This window comes from Rattus norvegicus, chromosome 1, assembly GCF_021556685.1.
Source record: "Rattus norvegicus strain SHRSP/BbbUtx chromosome 1, alternate assembly SHRSP_T2T, whole genome shotgun sequence".
Lineage (NCBI taxonomy): Eukaryota > Metazoa > Chordata > Mammalia > Rodentia > Muridae > Rattus > Rattus norvegicus.
Window position 1 is genome coordinate 30,050,848 of NC_141534.1, and position 23,113 is coordinate 30,073,960.

The following is a 23,113-nucleotide window of genomic DNA, read 5'->3' on the forward strand; positions in this document are numbered from 1 at the left end:
AGCCATCTCTCCAGCCCAGATGTGACTTTTTAAAAATTGGGATAATTTGATATACTCTAAGTATTTTACTTGCAACAGAAAGTTACACCATATCTGTATCACATGTGTTTTTAATATATCTCTAGACATTATTAGAAATATCAGTATTTCCACATTGACTTATTCAATTTTTTCCATAAAATATGTAAACACATTTTAATGAGAGGGAAGCATTCTAATTTAATGCCTTTGATAATGTAATTTGTAATCACCATGTACACTGTAAAAGAGCTAGAAGAATTTCTTCATCCACAAATGGCATTATCCAATATCTGACAAGATTCACTTTGTGTTCAGGATCTGATCCCATGTTCTGTTGATGGACAGGTGGCAAAACTTATCTTTAGTGCTAATTGCCAAGATACAAATTTCTTTTCCATTGGCATTCTGCCTAGAAAATAGTACAACTTGCTTATAACGAGGAAAGCAAAACTGGCTTCCTCCCTCCCTCTCCAATAAAAGTCTGGTCACACCCTTGGTTCCCAGTTTGGCACCATGGCTGTCCTGGCTTCCTGGGTCTGGATACTGACTGGCTGCTTCTCTCCGGCTGTAGCAGAGATTTCTAATGTCGTATCGCTGTATCCTCCTTTATGGGAAGACAGCCCTGAGCAGATAAGTGACTACAGGATGGAGGATGGGAAGTACGTAATTAACCCTTGGGTACTCACTGACAGGATGGGGATGTACAGAATCCTACTGAATGAGACAGCCACGTATTTTGCAAGATATGGTCCTGAAAATGAACAAAATCTTCTGTGGGGATTGCCTCTGCAGTTTGGCTGGCAGTATCAAACAGGTAAGAAAGACACTTATTCTCTTATATACCAATGTAATCCTAAGGTATTAGGAAAACAGGATTCTCCCTATCTTATACTACTGTCTAGTTTTATGTCCACTTGACACAGGCTGAAGTCATCTGAGAGGAGGAAATGTCAGTTGAGAAAATGTTTTCATATGACCACTGTGCAAATCTATAGGTCTTTTATTTAATCAGTGATTGATGTGAGCAGGCCCAGCTCATTGTGTGGATATGCTATCCCTGGTCTGGTGGTCCCAGATTCTATAAGAAATCAGGCTGAACGATCAATGAGGAACAAGCCTGCACTCTTCCCAGGTCTCTGCATCAGCTCCTGCTTCTAGGTTCTAGTCTGATTTGAGCTCCTGTCTTGGAGTTCCTCAGAGGACAACAATTCAGGTTAAGTAAGCTAAACCTTCCCTTTACACATCGCTTTTCATCATGGTGTTTTGCTGGGAACTGTGTACCATGATGGACTTCCCACACCAGGCCAGGATGAAGACATCTCAGAAACCTGTGGCAGCTCCTTGTAAAAAAGGATGGCATCTGGAACCCTGAGAAGCAGGAGACACATCCCTCCAGGGCACCTGCTATCTGGAAAAAGGGACTGCCTGCAATATGCCAGGACAGAGACATCTCTGTGGCCCTCGGCAGCTCTTTGTAAAAAACAGTTGTTCCCATTTCTCCTAACCTTAGCCCCAGACAACAGCTGTAGAGATTTCATCTGTGTAACTGCTTTTCAGTTGGCCTTGGTGTGCATAGTTATTCTATTATATCTGACTTCCTATTTCTTTTTCCTTCTACTCTGGAGAATTCTGTGAAACTAAATGTTCCTTGGTGTAATGATTCTTAAACAATTAAAATTTGATACATAGGCAAAGCAGAGTCCTAATGGCCCAGGTGCATGCTGTGTGTTCTCATCTTGGAAACAATGCAATAATTGTGCAATAGTAGTTTTGGATTAATGTTTGACTTGCAAAGAAAATTTGAAGAAATTATTACAAAATGAAACAGAGTCAACACTGGGACCCCAAGAAAGGAAAAAGCTACTTAAGTTGTGAAGTAAGTTTTGCACAACATTTGAGAGTAATTCCTGGATATGCAAGTATAGAATGCATAAAATGATATATTAATCAAATTTAGGCAAAACACTGGAACTCCATTGTGTGCAATGGGCAGAGATAGAAAGCCAGTGGAACCACTGAGTTAAGGGTTAACTCGATTCTTTCTGGCCACTGCCTGGCAGTGCCCATGTCCTTTATCATTAGAGCTTCACTGCTGACCTCGGAGCTCTGAGCTCTGCAGTATAATAAGTCAAAAGTTAAAGTTTAAATAATGATAAGTATGTGGTTATTATTATTTTGGCCACAGGCCTGGGAATAGGGGAAGCTTGAAACATTGGGGAACAATTGCAATTCTTAATTCTTTGTGGGACGTGGTTATTCTTTTGAATTTGATTTGGTGATTACACAATATCATTTTTTCTACCTGTTTTTGGAGTATCAATAAAAGACGGGAAAGAAAAAGGCAAGAGAGTGAGTGGAGAAAGCAAGTGAGGTGTGCATGAGGTGAGTGTAGAGTGAGAGGAGTGTGAGGCAAGGGTATGGAAAGAGTGTGTGTGAATAAAAGGAGAATGCATGTGGTATGTGTGAATTGTGTGTAAAGGGTGTGTGTGTCAGAGAAGGGAATGCACAAAGGTGTATAGGAGTGTGGGAGTTCAAGAAAAGAAAAGCAAACAGGAGAAGAGCAGAGTGCATGCAGCCTCAAGCTGTGAGTCAGCTAGCAATTGAGAGAGATGTTGGAGGGAGAATGAGAGAGAGAGAGAGAGAGAGAGAGAGAGAGAGAGAGAGAGAGAGAGAGAGAGAGAAAGAGAGAGAGAGAGAGAGAGAGAGAGAGAGACCTTAAGCCTTGAAAAATTGCGTGTCAGTTTGTACCCAAAAAGTAGTCTGTGTCTTTTTATTATGCACCTTCCAGATATTCTGGCCAAGGTGGGTCCCTGACAGTGTTTCCTTACCTCATAGCGACACTATCTAAGACACTCACACATGTTCCTTTGAAAACCAATTCTTTTGTTTCCTTTTTAATTTCCTCATAATAGTTCTTCTAATTGTGTAAGTCAGTATCCACAAATCCTTCCTCTTTGGATTTATTGTTACTACCAGACATGCCAATGACACATAGGCATGAACACCAACCCTAACGGCACATCCTTTCTCTAATATATTTTCAAAATAGTTACTACCAATGCTATCTAGACATTCTTTAATGTCCCTATTAACAGACTGGGGATATTCATTAGAAACAGGAGGTGATTCTGTTAACCTGACCGTTTTAATTAAAATTTCCTGATCATAAGTATGAAATTACAAATAAGTAGTGACCACTTTGCTAGTGGCCATCTGTGCCAAGGGATACTTCTCATTCAAGGGATACACTCACACAAGAGTGGTGAGAGTTTTGGAGAAAAGGGACAACCATTTTCAGATGTTCTGGTGCCTATGTAATAGTCCTCATGCAGAAATACTTCTGATGACTTCTCTAACCAGAGATAGAATTCTCACATGTACTGAATAACTTATTTCCCAACAGTACAGAACAGTTTAAAAGAAAAAGAGAAGGTCATGCACTTTATAAGAAAATGTAGTCAAAGATTTCGTTTGACTTACCCATCTCTTTTTCTCTGTGTAACTATTGCTCCTATGATTTTCAACAGGAGGTAGTGTAGGCAGTAAAGTGTGAAGTTATGTAAGTAAGATTGTCTGTAGCCTATAAACACTAAAAGTCGAAAGTGTGATGTCACTACAAAATAAAAAATAAATTAAGTTGAGAGATAAGAAATAAAATATTGGCTGGGGATTTAGCTCAGTGGTAGAGCGCTTACCTAGGAAGCGCAAGGCCCTGGGTTCGGTCCCCAGCTCCGGAAAAAAAAAAAAAGAACAAAAAAAAAAAAAAAGAAATAAAATATTTAAAAAGATGGTAAGTAAAATGTAAATAATTGAGAAACTTTCTGTACCTAAATGTTAAATGCATGTGTTTAACTGTTTTAGATGTGTAAGATAAAAATACCTGTGTCTTCTCTGACCTCTAGGTAGATTAGCTGATCCCACTGGAAGGACAGACTGCGGCAAAGAACTTGAAGAGAGTCTTTGTGTCTCTGTGAATAGTTGGTGGGCTGGTAGGTTCTCTTCAATAGCAAAATTTGACTTTGTTTTCATACTGTCATGTTTATTGCTATCCTTAAAACATAGTACACTATAACCAACATTCATTATTGACACTCTGGACCAATTTATTAGAAATTCAGCCTCTTGTTTACTATATTAATCCTGCCAATCCATGAACATGGGAGGTCTTTCCATCTTCTGAAGTCCTCTTTGATTTCTTTCTTCAGAGACTTGAAGTTCTTGTCATACAGATCTTTTACCTGCTTGGTTAAAGTCACACCGAGGTATTTTATATTATTTGGGACTATTGTGAAGGGTGTCGTTTCCCTAATTTCTTTCTGAGCCTATTTATACTTTCAGTAGAGGAAAACTACTGATTTGTTTGAGTTAATTTTATATCAGTCACTTCACTGGTGTTTATTATGTTTAGTAGTTCTCTGGTGGAACTTTTGGGGTCACTTAAGTATACTGTCATATCATCTGCAAATAGTGATATTTTGACTTCTTCCCATACAATTTGTATCCCTTTGACCTCCTTTTGTTGTCTGATTGCTCTGGCTAGGACTTCAAGTACTATATTGAATAAATAGAGAGAGAGTGGGCAGCCTTGTCTAGTCCCTGATTTTAGTAGGATTGCTTCAAGTTTCTCTCCATTTAGTTTAATGATAGTTACTGGTTTGCTGTATATGGCTTTTACTATGTTTAGGTATGGACCTTGAATTCCTGATCTTTCTAGTACTTTTATCATGAAGGAGTGTTGAATTTTGTCAAATGCTTTCTCAGCATCTAATGAAATGATCATGTGGTTTTTATCTTTGAGTTTGTTTATATAGTGGATTATGTTGAAGGATTTCCATATATTGAACCATCCCTGCATCCCTGGAATGAAGCCTACTTGATCATGATGGATGATCATTTTGATGTGCTCTTGGATTCGGTTTGTGAGAATTTTATTGAGTATCTTTGCATCAGTATTCATAAGGGAAATTGTTCTGAAGTTCTTTTTCTTTGTTGGGTCTTTTTGTGGTTTAGGTATAAGAGTAACTGTGGCTTCACAGAAGTAATTTGGTAGTTCTCCATCTGTTTCTATTTTGTCAAATAGTTTGGTATGAGGTCTTCTATGAAGGTCTGATAGAATCCTGCACTAAACCCATCTGGTCCTGGGCTCTTTTTGGTTGGGAGACTTTTAATAACTGCTTCTATTTCTTTAGGAGTTATGGGGTTGTTTAGATGGTTTGTCTGATCCTGATTTAACTTTGTTATGTACCTTGTATTTGTCTAGAAAATTGTCCATTTCCTCCAGATTTTTCAATTTTATTGAATATAAGCTCTTGTAATAGGATCTGATGTTTTTTTTAATTTCCTCTGATTCTATTGTTATGTCTCCATTTTCATTTCTGATTTTGTCAATATGGATACATTCTCTGTGACCTCTGGTTAATCTGGCTAAGAGTTTATCTATCTTGTTGATTTTCTCAAAGAAACCAGCTCCTACTCTTGATTCTTTGTACAGTCCTTTTTGTTTCTAGTTGGTTGATTTCAGCCCTGAGTTTGATTCTTTCCCGCCTTCTACTCCTCTTGGGTGTATTTGCTTCTTTTTGTTCTAGAGCTTTTAGGTGTGCTGTCAAGCTGGTAGTGTATGCTCTCTCCTGTTTCTTTTTGGAGGCACTCAGAGCTGTGAGGTTATTTTTATTAGCACTGCTTTCATTTTGTCCCATAAGTTTGGGTATGCTGTGCCTTCATTTTCATTAAATTCTAAAACGTCTTTAATTTTTCTTTATTTCTTCCTTGACCAAGTTATCATTGAGTAGAGCATTGTTCATTTTTCATGTATATGTGGGTTTCCTGTCATTTTTGTTGTTATTGAAGACCAGCCTTAGTCCATGGTGATCTGATAGGATGCATGGGATTGTTTCTATCTTCTTGTATCTGTTGAGGCCTGTTTTGTGACCAATTATATGTTCAATTTTGGAGAAAGTACTATGAGGTGCTGAGAAGAAGGTATATTATTTTGTTTTAGGATTAAATGTTCTATAAATATCTCTTAAGTCCATTTGGTTCATAACTTCTGTTAGTTTCTCTATATCTGTGTTTAATTTCTGTTTCCATGATCTGTCTATTAATGAGAGTGGGGTGTTGAAGTCTCCCACTATTATTGTGTGAGGTACAATGTGTGATTTTAGCTTTAGTAAGGTTTCTTTTATGAATGTAGGTGCCCTTGCATTTGGAGCATAGATATTCCGGATTGAGAGTTCGTTCATTTTCGTGGATTTTCCTTTGATGAAAATGGAGTGTCCTTCTTTATCTTTTTTGATAACTTTGGTTGATAGTTGATTTTATTTGATAATTTCTATACTATTATGTTAACAATTTGATAGATTTTGTTTCTTTCCATTTTTATTTAATGCTTTGAAAGAAAATTGTTATACAATCTTTTAAAATTACCATTCTTAAAATATGATGATATGAAACTTCAGTATGTATATATGTACCCATGGTTATAAGACTATTAAACTATAAGGTGCTTTTCTGCAATAAATTTTAGTTGATAATTTTTATCAACATTTGGGATCTCTAAATATTCCTTCATGAGTTAATGATTCTTAAAATCATGCTATGTCTTTGGCACTGGTTCTGAGTCTAACCAGCCTCTTGTTTTCACAGATGTAAATTATTATCTGAGTGTGTTACCTTTCCTTGCTGCTGTTGATTCTGGAATAACAGGGCTATCTCCAAACCAAATCATGATATTGCCACCACTCAAGGATCAGATGAGGTTTTGTTACAATGTTTCTGACTGTCGATCTGCCCTCCCTAAAACAATGGACAAATGGAGAGACTTTTTTCAGGTTTTTCATTTAAGTTTTATATCACATTCCTCATACATGCCGAGAGAATGCTCATTGTGAAAGTCTTTTGTAAAAGACTGTTTTTATTTGTTTTATTCTATTCTTTATATTAAAATGTAAACTGTATGTAAATATTTATCTCATACATGATGTAAAAATACAGCACATACCAGAGAAACCCACCATTCTCATTCAGTGCTAACACAGAATTAATCTGTTCTCAGTGCAAGTGAAAAAATACCACGAATGGCAAGCAAGCAGACCATTTTCGAAGAGTAAATAGGCATGTGAATAATTGAGACTTTAGGCCACTGTGACAAGAATTGGGACTAGAGTCTTGTTTTAGATAAGACTATCATTATTGAGAGTAAATTAATAACCACCCACCTGTAGTTAGAGCTAAGTGATGACAAGTTGTTCTGAACAAACCATTTGATAACCAACATGAAATACATTGGTCAAACTTAGAAGAAGCTGAAAGTTAGTGATTTAAATATATATTTCCTAATTTTTAGATTGCTAATTCAACATGTTCTTATTGTTTTGAACATTTTGTAAAAAATGCATTCATGTTGACAGGAAAAAATAACAGTAGCCCTGTCAAGCATAAATGTGGACACTCTATAAATACTTGAAGCTTGTTTCAACACGACGATGCGCTCTACTCAAAGCATTGTTCTTTTATTTGCTGTTAGGCACTAGGTATGGCGTGCAGTAACAGCATTTTCGGTCATGCTGACTATTGCTCACATCTCTGAGACTGGGAGAACTGTGGGAGAGTTGCCCACACAGCACTTATTTTCTCTATTCCGCAGTACATGCAGTTGCCTTCTAGTGACTTCGATGGCCTCCTGAAGAAGTTATGGGATGCCCATACCTCATCCTTGGAGTATCCCACTCGTGCCTTTGTAGACAGGTAAAAAAATACTTTTGTCTCTGTTTTAGCTTGAGTTTTTCATTGATTTAATAAAAATCATGTCCAAAAGCAACTTAGGAAAGAACGTGTTTGTTTCAGCTTACAAATTATAGTCCATCATCAAGGAAAGGCAGGGCAGGAGCTCAAGCAAGAACCTGGAGGCCAGAACCAGAGCAGAGACGATGGAGTGAAATCACCTGCATAAATTGACAATTATAAAAATACTTCACAGGACAATCTGATGGATACAACTTCTGAATTAAAATTTTTTCTTCTCACATGTCTAGATTGTTTTCAAGTTGACTAAACTAGCCAGTATAGCCTTATTTGTTTTTTTCCTTTTAAAATAATCATGGTTTTTAATCTTAATAATAAAAGGCAAGTGTAATTTCTGTTGATTATGACAGTGAAGGACAAATTGAGAGTGTATTTTGAGTGGAAGAAGGAAAACAATATCTCAGAAACAGCTGGGGACCATTTGACTCAACTGCTTGAACCCCTGCCCTGGCTTTCCTTCTATGCAGGCATGGAGACCTGGTTTGGTTTCTAGAACTCATGTTAGAGGCCAGCATCATGGTATGTATTTATCATACTTGCTGGAGGTAAAAACTAGTGGATCCCTGCAACTCACTGGCCAGCCTAGCCTTATGGTGTGTGCAGTCACTGGGAGACCCCATTCAAAGGAAACACACATGTGGACTACACCTGAGGTTGTACTCTGGCCTCTACATGCATGCACACTCCTCTACACACACACACACACACACACACACACACACACACTCACACACACTCACACAGTCACACACACTCACATACATATACATTCTTACACACTTACATATACACATACATAGGTGAATAGATTCATGCATAACATAAAGTCTGAAAAAAATTTAATTAACCTTGTGAATGGTCAAGTTCCGATTCTTGTTATAGACTACTTTTCCACATTTAGAGAACTTACATTTTCTATAAAAATGAAACAATGGAAGAACACAACTTTATAAATGTTATTTTTATTTTTATTGTTGTTTTATCTTCATGTATGTGTCTGTGCCCTGCTTACATGCCTGGATCTCACGGAGGACAAACAAAAACATTGCATGGCCTGGGACTGGGAAGATGGAGAGAAGCCTGTGCTCTTAACCACTGAACCACCTTTTAAGGCCTCAGAAAAATACAGCTCTAAGCACAGCAATCATGAGTGTTTAAAACATTTAAAGTTTATAGTGATATAGAGCTTTTTCTTTCCAGATATATTTCCCTTATCTTGTTGTTTTATACATCCAAATGCTTTGCATTTAGGACAGGCTTCAATTACTTAAATGTTCCTCTACATGGAGCACCAGGACGTTTTTGGTTATTAAATGATGTGACTACCGGGATCCTATCCTTATTTATTATAGAAAATATTGTATTGATTATTGCAATCTACCCTCTGAATTTTGGATCTTTCCCTTGGCCTTTCCTATCATGCTTATAAATCTTAAAAGACTATTATTAAAATGTTAAATAAATAACAATTGAGTACTCTTTAATATTAAGAATGGTAAAAGAAACCATTAAATTTGTTGAGGTAACATAATTTCAGCTTTATTCCATTTTACTGGCACAGAGTCTGAGTTTTATCTCTTCAGTTTGGCACTTAATACCATATAACTACTGGATATAGCATCTAGTGTTCACATTCCAATGTGACTTCCAGATCATCGCTTTTCCCTGCAGGCTCTGCTGCTTCTAGTTCATGTGGCTTCCAAACTAGATTTAAAAGATTAGATCTACTCGGAGTTTTCTCATATTTGTAAAAGTCATATGGAACCTAAAATATGCTTGAAATGCTACAGTATATTGATAAGTGTAAATAAATGGAACAGAATATAAACTGTGGGTTCGCTTTCTTTTTAGTGGAAACTACCTTCAGAAGATATAAATCATAGCCACACACAGTAAACTGAGCATAAAGCACTATTTCATATCTCATTCTATTTCACCTTAATTAAAGGATGGCTGAATTCAAGCAAGAACTCTGTGCCCCTCCAGTACACACACACACACACACACACACACACACACACACACACACACACAAGTTAAAAAAAAAGAGTCATGAATTTGGAAGAGAGTTGGTGCAGGATATTTAGGAAGGGATGGAGGGAAGAAAGGGAAGTGATGTAATTATATCTATCCTCAGAAATTCAAAGAAATAAATTTAAAAAGCAGAAAACTCATCTCTATTCAAACTATTTTGAAAATGTTATGTCAGAAACTTAGACAGATATTTTACCGCTATTTCCCGAATTTATTGAATAACAGCACATTTATATGCCAGGACAATTTTGTTCCTGTAATGTACCACGTACTACTAATTTTGCTTGAACCCTCTGGTTAACAACAGTCACAGTCTCTCAACTCCAATATTAATTACTGATGTTCATTCCAAGATCATTTGTTATCCTTCAGATACATACATATATATATATGAAGCTCCTAAAGAATGCAACTGTTTAGCTGGGAGACGTTTGCAGAAGCAGAGCTCGTTCCAATCTGAGGGGGACTCGGGGTGGGGAGAAGGGCAGTCGATTACTTGAGTGGGACATTTCAAGCAGTAAATGACCTTGCTGAACTGAAATCATGGACAGTCAAGAGTTTAGAGCCTGCCTGTAAATTTCATAATGCACGAGGTATCAGTGGTATTGCCATGCCCTCCCAAGAGCTTTCCTTCCTCATATAAGATCCTGATGTGGTGTTTGTTTGTTTGTTGTTGTTTGTTTTTGTTTTCTGTATTTAACCATTTGGTGGTTTGATGTTTTCAGTAATATTTATACCTAATATTTCTGATATGGCTTTGAGATGTGCATGTGTCTACGTGTTCTTGACCAATGCTGCTAAGTCTATCAGTGATGATGTTTCGTGTATAACAATATCAGTCTGAGTGCCACGGTTAGGGCTGGTCAGAGGTGATAACTTGCTTCCCAGACAGGATGCAGATTTATTCTGCCTTCAATTTGACTCAATAGAATATGCTTCAGCTTTGGGAGATGAAATCGCCTGAAGCAAGGCATAGCCTGACAGGCTCCTGTCTCATGTAAAGTGCAGTAACTTACACCAATACAGTGCGGGTCAGGGCCTGTCTTCACAACCCTACCCCATCAACACTGCTGCTCACTACTTGTGCACACACTGCTTTCTGTCCTTTCCCTTTCCCTCCATCTTTCTTCTCCTCCTTCCTTAAAAATCCAGAGTTCTTTTGCAGTTGTTGCTGTTTTATGATGCTTGCCATTGAAGCAACTCAGGGCCTCATGCATCCCTGGCAAGCCCTACCTTGGAGCTGTAACTCCATTCCATGCCTTTTTAAGAATATTTTATCTTGAGATAGTGTCTCACTACAGTGACACAGCCTGCTGTTCTTGATGTCAACCTGTGCATACCACAGTGTGCACTTGAAGTGTTTTTCCTCCTGTAATGCATGTGGTATCATGCTTTAGCTTTAGCTTCTGGAGTAGCCAAGATGACAGTCATCTGCCTACAAGCCATTGAAAGACCCCCCAGAGCGGGGAGACCCTCACTCAAGTCTCTGGATGACACGACCCCCCAAGAACTCACACAAGACCGTCCTTGCTGTAATCACATGAGGTTTATTGACAGGAACCAGTGCACTGGGGTCGAGACTCGTATCCCACGCAGGGGCACAGGAGTTTGACCCCGAGAGGCTGGGAGAAAGGGTATTTAAAGGGAGAAACCACAACCTGAGGGAGCAGGGATGGCGTCATTGGAAAGTGTCGAGAATACCAGTGAAAAAAATCACAAGGAGGAGCTTCCTGTTTCTCAAGATTGTTTAACTTTATGGTCCGATAGTTCCTGGGAGAAGCTTCCTGCTTCTCAAGGTTGTTCTCTAAGATTTTAATTTAACTTTATGGTCAGCTAGTTCCTGAGAGAAGCTTTCTGTTATCTTTACTAGGTTGGGAATCACATATCTAAGGGCCTTATCTTAAGTCCTTTCATCTAGTTCAAGGGAGAGCAGGCTCAAGAAATGTGACCTTTTACCTACTTACAGGTAGAGGGCAGGGTCTGGAATTTGAGGTATTTTAGGGCTTCTTAGGGGTGAGATAGCATTTCTAAACTTCTGACTTTTTAGCTGCACTTTTTTATTCTTTCACCATGCCATTGCTACAGATTTCTTCAGACAGATTTATAGCACTTTCTCTTTTATTTACAGTTTTGGGTATCAGCGTATGAAAACTCTTCATAGGAAGACATGGTTTGACTTCTGTGATCCTCATGCTATGTGTAACCAGTGCACTCTGATGAGTACGACTTGCGTTTTTGTGGTTGCAAATGTTGCTTACATTGTTGCAGTGTTCTTAAATCAACATCCTTAACTTTACTATGTTTGAAAAGAAATTAGATGACAGAATTGGTAGACAAACCAAGTTTCTGTTCACTTTTTCTAAACAGCAGCTTAAAGTCTCCTAGTTTCTTTTACTTTTCCTGCAGCTGTCTTATAGCTTTGTAAGAAGAATGAAGGAAAGCCAGGAAATACTCATAAGTCAGCTCAACTGAGAGATAGATACACTTTTAGAATTACATGAAATGTCTTCATGCCAGGTGAGTATGTCTTTACAGCCTGTCTTCCTCCAGCATAAAATTCCTGGGAGAAAAGGTATATCTCTGGGGTCCATTGGTTTACAATTCCTGTTTGAACATCTTTGCTGTTGATACATCCTCTTAGTATCTTATTGTCCTTCGAGTTCATCCTCCTCTATGATTTTTATTTCTTTTTTTATTGGATATTTTTTAATTTACATTTCGAATGTTATCCCATTTCCCAGTTTCCCATCCATAAACCCGTATGCATTACCCCCTTCGCCCTGCTTATATGAGGGTACTCCCCTACCCACCCAATCCTTCCTGCCTCCCCACCCTGACATGTCCCTACACTGGGGCATTGAGCCTTGGCAGAACCAAGGACCTCTCCTCCCGTTGATGCCCAACAAGGCCACCTCTGCTACATATGCAACTGAAGCCATGGGTCTGCCTCTGAATGGTGGTTTAGTCCCTGGGAGCTCTGATTGGTTGGTATTGTTTTTATGGGGTTGCAAACCACTTCAGCTCCTTCAGTCCTTTCTCTACATCCTCCACTGGGGACCCTGTTCTCAGTTCAAAGGTTGACTGTGAGCATCCTCCTCTGTATTTGTCATGCTTTGGCAGAGCCTTTCCAGAGACAGCTATTTAGACTCCTACCAACTTACAGTTTTTGGCATCAGTAATATTTTCTGTGTTTGGTGGCTGTATGTATACAGGCTGGATCCCCAGGTGGAGCAGTCTCTGGATGGCCTTTCCTTCAGTCTCTGCTCCAAACTTTGTTTCCATATTTCCTCCTGTCAATATTTTCGTTCCCCTTTCTAAGAAGGACTGAAGCATCCACACTTCTTCAGCTTCATGAGGTCTGTGGATGGTATCTTGGGTAATCTGAACTTTTGAGCTAATAATATTCACTTATCAGTGAGTGCATACCATGTGTATTTTTGTGTGTTTGGGTTAACTCACACAGGATGGTATTTTCTAGTTTGGTCAAATATTCACTGGTTCCTTGCACAGAATGTCCTTCTAATGAGGTCTGCTTCTAAGTAAATTATTTGCCCAGGTCTGTCCAGGAGTCAAGTACTGGATGTAGTGATCTGTCCTCATCTCTCTGGCCTCTCTGATTCTCCTCTGTGTCATGGCTTCCCAGCATTTGTCCTCTTTTTATCTCTTGGAATACTTTGCCTGCTGGGGCTCAGATTCTGGACAACTGAATAAGGATGTAGTGGAGGTGGAAATGTTTGAGACATAAACTTTATTATTTGTTGTCTGAAGGTATAGTTAAATATAGAATATGTGAGGCAATTTCATAGTCTTGGTCACTTCCCCTAATTTTTAAAATTTAAATTTGCTTTGATTCCTCTCCAGCCAACTCTACTTTGTGTAAATGTTCTTTGCTTTGGTCTATTTTCTGCTTCACTTTCTGTTCCAGAGTGTCTTATGACTAAGTGGCTCCCTGTGATGTCTGGCTAACTCAATTTCCTATTACATTTAAAGACCAGCATTCAGAAAACCAGAGTGCTTGTGGAGGTTTTGTACACTGAACATACCTCTAAGCCTTAGAGTCTGAGGAAATCTTCAAGCTTATTAGCTAAGTTATGATTTGACTGCAGGCAGCCTGTGGCCAGCTGTCCTGAACAACAAACATTTTTTCAATCCCCAGTTCAAAGGAGAAGTCAAGACCTGGTTGCTGCAAGTCTCAAAATCAGCTAGCACTATGTTTTGAAAGGACAAAACACTTGTGTTTATATCAAATCAAGGCTTACCTTAGGAAGTTAATTGATATTCACATATATTCTATGAACTTAAATACATTTGACATGTAATAAAGCACGCAGATTTAGGTATTTATTCAGTGGCATGAGCACTTGCAACGGCAAGCATTTGTCAACCTAATGCATGCCTATCACCATTTCTAGAATGTTCCTCATGTCTTTTCCAGTTTTTGCTCACCCTGAAAACTTTCTCTTTTTCATTTCTTTCTTTTTTCTTTTATTTTTTCTTTTCCTTTTTTTTTTTTTTTGAGTCAGGATTTCTCTGTTGTCCTGGCTGTCCTGGAATTCCCTCCATAGATCAGGCTAGCTTGACAGACGTCCACTTGCCTCTGCCTCCCAAGTGCTAGGATTAAAGGTGTGCACCAGCATATGCAGCTCCTAATCTTCCTTTTTTAAAAAGTACAAATCAGATACAGGATAAAGCTCTCAGATTTCAGAAATAACTTTGGGTACATTTGTCTCTTTGCCCAAGGTTAACAATCAGTAACAACTTGATGGCATGGTGCACTGTATTCTTTCTTTTCTGTATTATTTGTATTAAGAAATTAATAATTCATTAATTTACAAAATGGGTTTCATGTATCCTGACCTGGCCACAGAAAAAAACTTTGACACCCAATCTTCCTGCTTTGTGTGGCAGTTGTGAATTGCTAGCTTCTGGCACTAGACCTTGTTTGTACTTGTTGTTATATGTGCAGATTGTAGTATTTAAACATGTTTCCAACATGTTTACTCCATGGGTTTCACATTAAAGCGTGCAAAAGGAATGTCATAAATAGAAAATAAAATATTAAAAAGAAGTGGCTAATTGAACCAAACTTTATAGATTTATATTTTATTTAGCTATCTTTACAACTCCTGAAAGGCAAGCCAAATGGATGGTGTTCTCACACTTTCTTTCCAAATAATGCCTGGATTTTATTTTTTGCTAGTGGATGATTTCTGCAAAGTAAGATTTAAGTTCTGAGGAAATAAAACTCAATTGATATTTTTGTCTATTTATCTTTTAGATATGACTTCTATTCTGACCAAGAAGCAAATTTTGGGGAAAACTGGGCTATTGTTGTGTACTATTTAGGGGCAGCTCGTCTTCCTACAACCCTGAATAGATCACACAGCTTTCAGAGGGGTCTGCCTACACGAGTTCTTGATGATACTGACATAACCCCTTTTATTCCTGACTTCACTCCTCTTCAGAACAAAGTCCTGGTAACACTCAAACTCTTTGGTAATACTGACAGACTTTCAGGTAAAAGATTTAAGACTACTGGAAAACAAATCAGAACTATATAGACTAGAAGTATGCATAAACTACTTTAAGTCAATAGACCACCATCCCAGAATGCGTTTAAAATATGTTATCGAGTCTCATGTGTATGTTTTTTTCATTTCCTTAGTAGTAATTACTCTTAATAGATGGGAAAACCATTGACCAACCACTTTTTTAAAAATGTATGATGTGGTCCTTAACTTGAATGCCACATTGAACCCTGACATCTGTAACATGAAGTGAAATATATTATATATATATGTGTGTGTGTGTGTGTGTGTGTGTGTGTGTGTGTGTTGGTGTATAGTCATTATTTCATTCAATTTTAATCTCTTCTAGTTCACTCTTAAATCTAAGGAAGACAAATACATTTCCAAAGAAAAATCTGCCATCATTAATGAATTCACTATCCGCATGACTCACTACATACTTTTAACCCAATACTGATTCATCAAATGCTTTTAATTCAAGGTCAAGGAAGAAAACCTTTTCTCCATAATGCCAAAAGCAGAGTGAAAAGCTGGCTTCATTAACTAAAGTGTTTGAAAATTTCCATGTCAGCCTCATTTTACACTTGTACCCTAGGACCTTGAGATATACTAAACATATATGCTATTCCTATTATGTAAAGGGAAATTTTTTGAGCCTCTAAATTATAAATAAAAGAAATTAGACCTAAGTTTATTAGCTTCAATTCTGTAAAAAAAACTTTGGTAATAGAATATCAGATCTACCAAATACATTGGTGCCCCAGTGCACATGATGTCTCTTCTCATGTCAGTCTTGGTTGCAGTGTGATACTGTCAGCAGGTTACTTTCCCTCAATGAAGAGTAGCTCAGCTGTCAGTTTGTGGATAACATTTGGGAGATTTATATTAAAATCATTTTCTTGTAGACATATAGTATTTTCTTTAAGGAATTTATTATGATTATGTTGATTGTTGTTATGAGCTTTGACATCACAAGGTCAGTCCATGTATACCTAATTTCATCATTTATGACACAGCCACTTAGAAAACATGATACTAAACTTTCAGTTTAGATATTGCAAATTGATTATATTATCAATGAATCAAATATTCTTTGTGTACTGATGATTTAATTGTAACTAATAGAAAGCAAATTAAATACATATGACCAAGGAATATTACCTAATGGAAGTAAGAAATGTTTAAAGGGGTTGACAACCACTTATATATATTTTTTAATCTTTTTTAGGATCATTATCTTTGACTATATGGGAAAGTCTCATGAGTACAAAATTTGCAAGGGGATTATTTCTAAAAGCCTTTGAAGAGTTCCTGGGAACATCTCCTTAAGACATAAAATTTTAGTGAATTGTGAACGGCTGCCTTTCATCACAAGCGATTAAAAATGATGAATATGATCACAATGATCTAGACCTATGAACTGGGTTTTTTGCCTAATTGGGTTCATTTTTTACAATTTTTGCAGAAATATTGCAGATGTATTCCTAGTATTGAATTTAAATTAATTTTGTACAATAGCTCACCAATTTTAAATTCTTTAATAGTTAATCTTAAGATATAAAGGTACTGGTCAATAACAATGAAATCACAAAGAAATCATTAAACTGATAATAACTTTGTTTGACCATTTCGATTTTTAAATATAGAATGATATATCTTACTGATGTTTAACCCAAATCCAGAACATTTTGAAATCCAATACTGACATTCAACTTAAATATTTTAATCTCACAAAACTTAATTGCAAATAGAGTTTCCCACTTAATCATGTTTGAACTATGATTTGCTAAATATATAATTACTTGTTAGAGTTTCCATCATTGGCTCATATTTGTAAAGAATCCTTTGGAGTCAAATTTCTCATAATTGTACCCTACAAGAGAGAAAATACACTGAATAGACTTGACGATTTCCCTAAGTCTCTGTCTCACTGCTTCAGGCCCCTTCAGAATCTGCACACAAACCAGAGCCAACAGTTGACAAACTATGTCATCATATTTATCATATTTCTTACTGCAACAACTTCATTTCTCTGTATCAGTGTTCTATATTAGCTGCTTCTCTTCTTGATACAACATTAGACACAGCAGAGGCAACCTAAGGCAGAGGAGATTTATTTGGGTTCACAGTTTCAGAGCACATAGTACAATATGAGAAGGCATCTCATGACACATGAATGAGTGTCTGATGCCTCACACATGGAGTTAGGTGTCAGAGCCAAAGAACACGAGACTCAACCAGGAAAAGGTTATAATAATAAAGGTCTGTCTCTAGTATTTTGCCTGAACCAGCTGGGCCACATGACTTAAAAAGAGGGTCGTCATCTAGAGACTACGTGTTCAAATATACGAGCCTGTGCAGGAAATTTCACATTCAAATTATAACAAGACCACAAGAATGACTTGTGCAGAAAACCAATCATTCTGTCAAAAATAAAATACAAGAACAGCATCCAGGAGATGGAGGAAACTGCTCTCTAGGGAGGACAATAAAAGGACATATGTCAGCTGCAAAACAAGCTTGCGAATTTTCTGCCTGTTTTCTTATGTGCCCATCTCCTTACCATGAATGCTTGTCATGCGTCTAATCTCCTCTAAGACTGAAAAATTCCTTTCCTTCCATCAACTCTTGACTCCTGACACTATGACAATATTTCTAGGCTTGGATGTTGTCTTAGAGTTTCATTACTGTGAAGATACACCATGAACAAGGGAACTCATATAAAGGCCATCATTTAAATGGGGCTGGCTTACAGTGACAGAGGTTTTAGTCAGTTGTCATGGTTGTGGAAGGCATGACAGTGTGCAGGCAGACTTGGAGTTCGAGGGACCAGGAGTTCTACATCTTAATCCTAAAACAGACATAAAAAGTTTGCGTTCTTCAGTCAGCCAGTAGAAGGTCATGATTCCAGACTACACAGAGCTTAAGCATTGGAAACCACAAAACCCACCCACAGAGTGACATGCTTCCTTCAACAAGACCATATCTATTTCAACAAGACCATGTATATTCTAACAAGACCATTCCTCCTAATTGTTCAAACACATCAGTCTATGGGGGCCAAACCTATTAGAAGAACCATAGATGATCTCACATCTGTGAACTCACATGATCAGAAGCTGGTACAAACTACACCTGAAACTATAAGATTATGGATGACACCTGAAAATGGGATCTGAATCCTATCTTTTGTCCAGGTGAAAGTATGGCATTCCAATATGTCTGAAGGTCATGGTGTCATTATATTCATACAGGCTTTTTCTTAAAGCACAAACATCCCAGTGTATTCTCTCAGAGTGACAGTTCAAATGGGTCTCTCTTGGGATCCACAAGTATGACCGAACTGAGACAAGCCCTGGGGAGAGAGTCAGTCCTAAGTAAATCAGTGAATGACAAGAGCTTAGAGAAAAATGTTCTCTTGTGCATGATTTCCCAACACCAACATGCAAAGCTCTCCTATTTTGATAATGAATTTGCAAACAATAAAACAAAATAAATAAAATAGGCTGTGCTTATAGAGCCATTTTAAAAGCCAGAGGACACCTGTGTAATTTATTTAGTTGGTTATCATTTAACTTTTATTCCTTCTTGAGTGGTCCTTCACAGTCTGTAATAGCACTACCACAAGGTGTTAGACATGGAGAGAGAATAAGTCCAGTTATTGCCATCTGCTTCCAAAGCACGACTTGAAATACATGAATATTAATATGTAGCATATTCTCAAACAAAAAGGTATAGTTAATGGCTGAAAATTCTCTTTATGGGAAAAAAGTTAGTGGTTAATACACAAATGTTAATGGCAGGTGATACCCATGTCCGTACATGCAAGAGCTTTCCTGTATTGAATAGGAGGTACTGTTTTTACACCCTAAACAAAATCAGCCTAAATCTAAGAGGGAAAAGAGACATGTAGTGTCTGAGGTTAAGAAAATGTGAAGAAAACTATTTTATCTTTATAAGATATATGTCCTGAAGCCTCCTTTCCTCAGCTTATCACATAAAGGCTAAGCGAGAGCCTAATTTTTCCTCACTTGCTTCATCTTCTTCCTACAGACTGCCAGCATTTTCTGGCACAATAGAATGGCAACGTCCTGTCATACTCCTTGACGTGGAATGCTCAGTGGTCAATGTAACTTATATGTGAGAGAGCAGGTACATTCCATGATAAGATTCCACATCTACTGTACCCATGTAGGCACAATTTTATTGTGAACTGTGTAAAGATTACTCTTGTATTGTTCAAATGCTGATTTTGTGCCCCCCCCTTATTAGGTTTCAATCCTTGTTCTGAACATTTCCTGTTTCAATGTCATCTAATCATTGCTTTCCAATTATTCCCTGATTGGTCAATAAAGCTAACTGATCATCCAATGACTGATCAGGGGAGAGAATAGAGCTAGAATCTAGCCAAACAAGAGAGGGGAAGAAGGAAAGACAGGAAGAGGAGGATTCAGCTGTGGGGAAAGAGTCCTGGAGAAATGATGAGAAATACAGCTGGAGCAGAAAAAATACCATAAAATGCAAATATCTCAGATATTTTGGGTGAGGGGTAGCCAGATTGGTTTAGAAGATTAAAATAGAGTACACTACTCAGTGTGCCCTTAAAGCTTAAATATTGGTAGACAAATATAATAGTCCAGTCCTGATTATTTGGTAACTAACTGGGTTAAGAAAAGAGCTGCAACACTTACTTAAAAAAATCCCCATCAACACACCCTCTTTAATTTCTTAATCTCCTGCACAGAAGGGAATTCTGATATATGTGATGAAACTAAACAAACTGACATGGGGATTCAGAACGGTGTGTGTGCGCGTGTGTGTGTGTGTGTGTGTGTGTGTGTGTGTGTGTGTGTGTGTGTGTGTATAATAGAGATTATTTGCTGATGTAACAACTAACACAAATGGTATGAATTAACTTCTGGAAGCTTAGAGATTCTGTCTAAAAAGGAAATGCTGTTTTGGGTCCCAGAAATTTTATTGTAAAGATCAGAAATGAAATAAACAAAGACATATGCCCAGATAACAGATAGCCACAAATAAAATATTGCCTTCTGCCCACCATCTCTCTGTCTCCTTTCTATTCCTCATAAAATTCTGCATGACTTTAATCACCCATTATAATACATTATACACCCATTATAGTACATTGTGTAGAGACAGCAACTATCCCTTGTTCAGGACTGTCTGAATAAACTATATTCCATCCTTTCTATCTCCTGATTCACTGTTAAGAGTAAGCAGGGTGGATATTTGATTGCAGTAAGGCCGGGCCTCATTCACAAACTGATTTTGATCATTGCGTATTAGGAAGTCAAATGAGACAAAGTGGCATGAATTACTTGACACTAGTCATTTGCTAGCTAAGTGAGGTCCTGCACTTGCCAGGTGCCTTTTGTACCTACGTTAATTCATTGTTATAACAGAAATTAAAAGCCAGAATAATCATTCTTTGCAAGATTATGTAGAAGGATCAATAAATACATAAATATAAAGAGATCGTTTTACCCAACATGTGGATAACAGCCACAAAGAGCAATAATTGCCACAGGAATTGAGTTGAGAGAACAATGCTAACAGTAGGACAGGGAACATACTTGTAGCAAGCCAAAAGCATGAACAGCTCTTTGAAAATCCCTGGAACTCATAGCTTTTCTTATACTCATAAACAATGCAGCAGTGTCTTTCTCTAGTAAGTAGTGTCTGTGACATGTGTCTTCAGAACAAAACCCTCATACTACATGCAGATAGATAGTGATATTATAAAAGAGCAAAATGACTCAGAGAAGAAAGGGGAGACCCAACAAATACCTTTGTCTCTGGCCCCTAGAGAGCCAACAAATACCTATGCCACCATTTCCTAGGTTTCAACCTCACTCACAAGACAGAAATAAGCGTAGAAAACAAGGCATTGGCAAAAGGACCCTGAGTATCCAGAAGCAGTAACCAAAATGATTAAGTCTAAATTGTTAATTACAAGCACCTTCATTTGGAAGACAGGAGCTCCTCACAAAAAAAAAAAAGGTATCGATTTAACGTGAGTGTCTTCAAGGGAACAGCCTTTGAGATAGATAGATAGATAGATAGATAGATAGATAGATAGATAGATAGATAGATAGATAGATAGATAGATAGATGATAGATAGATGATTCTTCATTTACATGGACTGGCAGTTCTAAGTGACAATTGTTTTAATAATATAATTTCTGATGACAAAAAGCCAGAATGAATAGATCTGCTGGAAGGAACAGACAAAATGATGAAGGACGAGAAACATAAATGAGTTACTAGTCATCTTTTTCCATGCACAGTCTTTGTATGTGTGTGTGATATATGTGTTGTTCACAATGCATGTGCATATAAGCATGCATATATGTGTGAATGCATACGGAAGCTGAGGCAAATTGGGTGTCATTCGTCAGAAGCTGTCCATCCTGTGTGTTGAGAAAGGTTCCAGGAGCTAACTGATTAGGGTAGGCTGGCTAGCTAGGATGCAATATGCACTTGCCTGCCTCTGCCTCTCTAGCATTGGGATTGCATGTGCTTGACACAGCTGCTGTGGTGCTGGGCTACTTTGGATACGGGTGCTAGGGATAGGAGCTTTCATCTTGACCTTTCTTTAAGATAAGCACTTCACTGATTGGACTATTTCCCAGAACCTAGTATAGATTTTTTTTAACATGTTAAATCTATGGGTTTAAAAATGTAATCTGCTCAATCACATAACAATTAAATTTTCTCAGGGCAAAGGCCATTCCATTTAAATGAAAAAAAATATTAAAACTTGCATTTGTGTTAGGTGCAAAGAATAGATACTCCCTACAAAATGAAGGTATACATCTTGCAATTTTTTTGTAATTACCTTGTGGGAACAAGTGGTGACCTAATGATTTTCAGCAAAAAGTTTCCAATTACCTTTACAGTTTAGCATGATTTTATTTAGTTGATTAGTGTTTTTATATAGCACTGGCTGGTACACTAAGCAGGGAAAAGTGGATTGCTCTATCAGGACAAATTAATACTTAGTTTGTTAATAGTTAAACCAGATATATCAGAATATGGATAATGAATGAGGCTGTGTAAGGAGAATTCTGAGAGAGCTAGTGTGAAAACTGCCATTAAACAACACAAGAGTTTTGTAACCTTTGCTCCTCCATAACATGGGTTGTTCCTGAAATGTTTCACACTCCTCCCAGGTGTAGTGAATGGGAGTGTGTTTGCTTCAGATCACCGATCGTTTTACTTTTATCATGTAAAGACATTTCCAAACATGGATTGCCCTAGTTACTTTATGTAGCCTGAACTTTGCTCTTATATCTTTGCCTAACCATCAGAACACTCTCAGAATACAAATTGTTTGAAACTCTGAATACGGTAGATTATTGCATGAGACTTTAAGTCTGCATCATTTTTAGGCTCTGCTCTCATAGGTTCATGCTATCACCTAGAGAAGTAACAAGTAATATTAGTGGTAATACCTGGAATATTAGAGCAGCACATGGATGAGCTAGATGTCTTGGTGGTTGTTGTTGTTGCAGATGATGCACTTTCTGTTCCCAGCATTCACATGATTGATCATAACCATGTGTACGTCCAGTAGCAGAGAATCTACTGATCTCATCTGCCTTTTGCAAGTACTGACACACTGTACACATAAATGCATCCATGGTGTAGTTATTTGACTGAGCTGCCCCACATAGTTTTGAACATTTGCATACTTGGTGCCTACTTT

General features: G+C 37.6%; 1 protein-coding gene across 1 annotated transcript; it reads left to right on the forward strand.

Annotated features, from left to right (window-relative positions):
• The first annotated feature begins 523 nt into the window (after positions 1-523).
• Positions 524-17,004, forward strand: Leg1 (liver enriched gene 1). Its single transcript, NM_001446959.1, is given in 6 exon segments — positions 524-835; positions 3,924-4,010; positions 6,664-6,848; positions 7,664-7,764; positions 15,134-15,372; positions 16,612-17,004. Coding segments are annotated over 6 exon segments (1,014 nt in total). The 5' UTR covers positions 524-534; the 3' UTR covers positions 16,713-17,004.
• The last annotated feature ends 6,109 nt before the right edge of the window (positions 17,005-23,113 follow it).